General features: G+C 59.4%; 2 protein-coding genes across 2 annotated transcripts; both read right to left on the minus strand.

Annotated features, from left to right (window-relative positions):
- Positions 1-937: 937 nt before the first annotated feature.
- Positions 938-1,196, minus strand: SPRG_17953 (hypothetical protein; the record flags this gene model as incomplete). Its single annotated transcript, XM_012357370.1, has 1 exon — positions 938-1,196. A coding segment is annotated over one exon (259 nt), but the record flags the coding sequence as incomplete, so codon positions are not given.
- A 1,006-nt stretch (positions 1,197-2,202) lies between these two features.
- SPRG_17954 (hypothetical protein) lies at positions 2,203-2,967 on the minus strand (the record flags this gene model as incomplete). Its single annotated transcript, XM_012357371.1, has 1 exon — positions 2,203-2,967. A coding segment is annotated over one exon (765 nt), but the record flags the coding sequence as incomplete, so codon positions are not given.
- Between the last annotated feature and the right edge of the window lie 20 nt (positions 2,968-2,987).

The raw sequence follows: 2,987 nt of genomic DNA on the forward strand, positions 1-2,987 counted from the left end.
CGCCGATATTTTAAACTGGATCGTTGTATACAGAAAAAGGGGGGATACGTATACAGTAGATTCGACGTGGGTGCGCCGACCGAGCATTGATGCGCTTGCGAGTTGAGCCGGGCTGGCGAGGACGATATTGTGCACACAATGCAATGTAAACGTGGCTTGGGGTCTACAGTGGCGGTAAACTAGACTTGAGGTACCGATGGATGGGCGGGAGGTGGTTGCTAAAAACGTGTCACCTTGCACTTGCGGGCGGGGTTAGGGCAACCTCGGGGTTATTGCCACGACGGCTTTGGTATATCCTCTGGCGATCTCTGGATGCTCGTCCTTTGTGTAGCTCGCTCCACATAAAGAGGTCCATTGCTTCTCGCAAGCGGCTTGCTTCAAGATCGCCTGTAGTCATAGGTGTGGACTGAACGAAGTAGAATATTCGATGGACTCGGCTAGCCGATCTTGTTGTCGTTGCTGGTGTATTACAACTCCAAGCTCGGAGCTCGATCGTGACCAGGATTCGGACTGGCAAAGCCATTAACGTCAGACGATTTTCGTGTCGATGGATCGCTGGAGTGTGGGCGGTAGTAGATGCGTCGTCGCTATGAGAGCGCTCGTGCGCGGCTACGGTCAAGATTGCACAAGTCCTCGTTTGGCACAAGTCCTCGTGCCATCTGCACGTAGCAGGCAAAGGGCACAACCTCGAGATGGAAAATGGATGGGATTTCCACCTCACAAGCACCCCCATCAAGCGTCCCCATTTCCATATTAGTACTACGTTACGCCGCTCAAGACTTGATATCAATTGCAAAAGTTAATTAGTAGCATTATGATAACGCTATAAGTTCGCAACGGCCTCGCCGAGCCGCTACGAGAGAAGATTCTTGCGAGCCTCTATCAACTGGACGTTGCACGGCTCTTCGTTGAGGCGGCGCCGGGTCACGCTGCGAACGAGATCCGTGGTTCATGACGCGGAATGCGTCGCGAAACCAATCGGCCCCGACGAGTTGGACGCGGTCGTCGACGACGTGGCGCTGCATGCTGTTTGTTGTGATGACGTAGAGGCGGTTCGTGCTCGAGTCTGCGCCGATGTCCCCGAGCGGCCCGTCGGTCGTCTTGAAGAGCTGCACGGCGAACGACTTGTTGTCGACGTGCACCCAGACGTGGTCGCGCACGGCATGGCTGCCCGTCGCTGCAGGCACGAGCGCCATCGCGGTACCAATGGTGCTGGGAACGACGTGCGTGCACCGCCGCGGTCATGCGCCAGAGCCGCTGCCCATGATGCACCGCACGAGGTGCCTCACAATGGTCGAAGTTCGAGAGCCGCGACTACGCGTCTTTACTCGGAGCGAGCTCGACCATGTAGAAGCGGCGCGGTTAGTAGACGGCACCGGCTAGTCCTTCAGGAAGACTGGGGGGCTGGCAGTGAGACCCCGCGCGGCTGGAGCGATGCGAGGCCGCGGTGGGAGCCAGCGGCGGTGGTAGCAGCCGGCACGACCGCGTGCGTGTTTGGGTCGGCGAAGAAGATGCGATGGCAGACGATCAAAAGCAAAAGTGATGTGGGCGAGTCACCTTGCGGGCATGAATATATTGTGTCCACATACAAATTACAACTACACAGCGCACGTTAAAATACCCCCGCCCAGCCACCTCCACGCGACGACAAGCCAGTGAGGAAGTCGCCCAGGAACGCAGACCAATTTGCCTTTAGCGACGTTGTGAACGCTTGTGCGAGACTCGAGACGTTGGCCCTTGTAAAGGTAGAGAGTGCCCAGCGCACTGCATGACCCGAGGCAGGAGGAGACAGTACGGCGAGCCTCCCAGTGGTTGAAGCATGGATTTGGCCGATCGGATTTGGAGCGCCTGTCGCCCGCCACCCAGCGATCGGCACCCAGAGATGCTTGCGCTCTTGAGGTTGGAACACTTAGCTAGGAGCTGGTGACACCCCTTTGCTTTGAAGACATTCTTCATGCACACATCAACTCTGGAGCTCGTCCATTTGTATGCCCGGCATTACGGTACCGGCAGGAGGACGCGAACTGCACATTGAGATTTGATCGCGCGTGAGGCCCATCCTCAACCGTCGCATAGCTATTCGCCTATCTAGCATCACCAACGCGGCTCCGCTATAGCTAGAAGTGTCATGCTTGTTATTGCATGTCGCATGGTGCATCGAGAGCATATTGAGAGCATTCTTACACGTAGCTTCCTAGCAGCTTAGAGCACCAGGCCGAGCACGAGAGCGACAACCAGCACGAGAAGCGCGGCGCTGATCCCCAGCACGATCCACGTCGTGCGCGCGACGGGGCGCAGGGCGGCGTGCAGCAGTCGCTGGCGCGTCGGCGTGTACGGTGGGTAGCGCTGCACCACGTCAAAGTAGCTCGACTTGTACAGCACGCACTTGGGCTGCGAAAAGAGGGCTGCAAAGCGGTGGAGGTGGCGACTCGTCTCCTGCACGACCGTGTCGTTGACGCACATGGCACCGGCGATCGCGTTCGCCACCACGAGCTGCTTGACGTGGCGGCTCTGCGTAAACAGGTAGAGGGCGCGCGGCGTCGGGTAGGCTCGGAGACGTGCGAGCACCTGGTCGAGGTCGTTGTAGTACGCCACAAGCAACAGCGGCCCGGCAGTCGGCCCGACCGCTTGCATGCACGCACTCGTCTCAAACGCCCGCGTGTCGTCCATAAAGTCAAAGACCGACGGCGCGTAGAAGCGCTCGGCGCGGTCGCAAGCGCCGCCGTGCACGAGGAACGGCCGGTCGGCTTCGAAGAGCCGGTCGAGCCGGTCGAACTGCGCGTCGTTGACCAGGCGGCCAAAAAAGCCCGAGGCTTCGGGCACCGCGCCAAAGGCAGCGACGATGGCGTCGCGGAGGGCCGCCACAAACACGGGGCCAATCGAAGCGTCAACGAGGATGTAGTCGGGTCGAGAGAGGCACTGCCCGGCGTGCAGGAACGCGCCCCACACCAGCCGGCGCGCGGTCGTCTCGAGGTGCGTGTCGGAGT

The sequence above is a fragment of the Saprolegnia parasitica genome, assembly GCF_000151545.1.
Source record: "Saprolegnia parasitica CBS 223.65 unplaced genomic scaffold supercont2.876, whole genome shotgun sequence".
Lineage (NCBI taxonomy): Eukaryota > Oomycota > Saprolegniomycetes > Saprolegniales > Saprolegniaceae > Saprolegnia > Saprolegnia parasitica.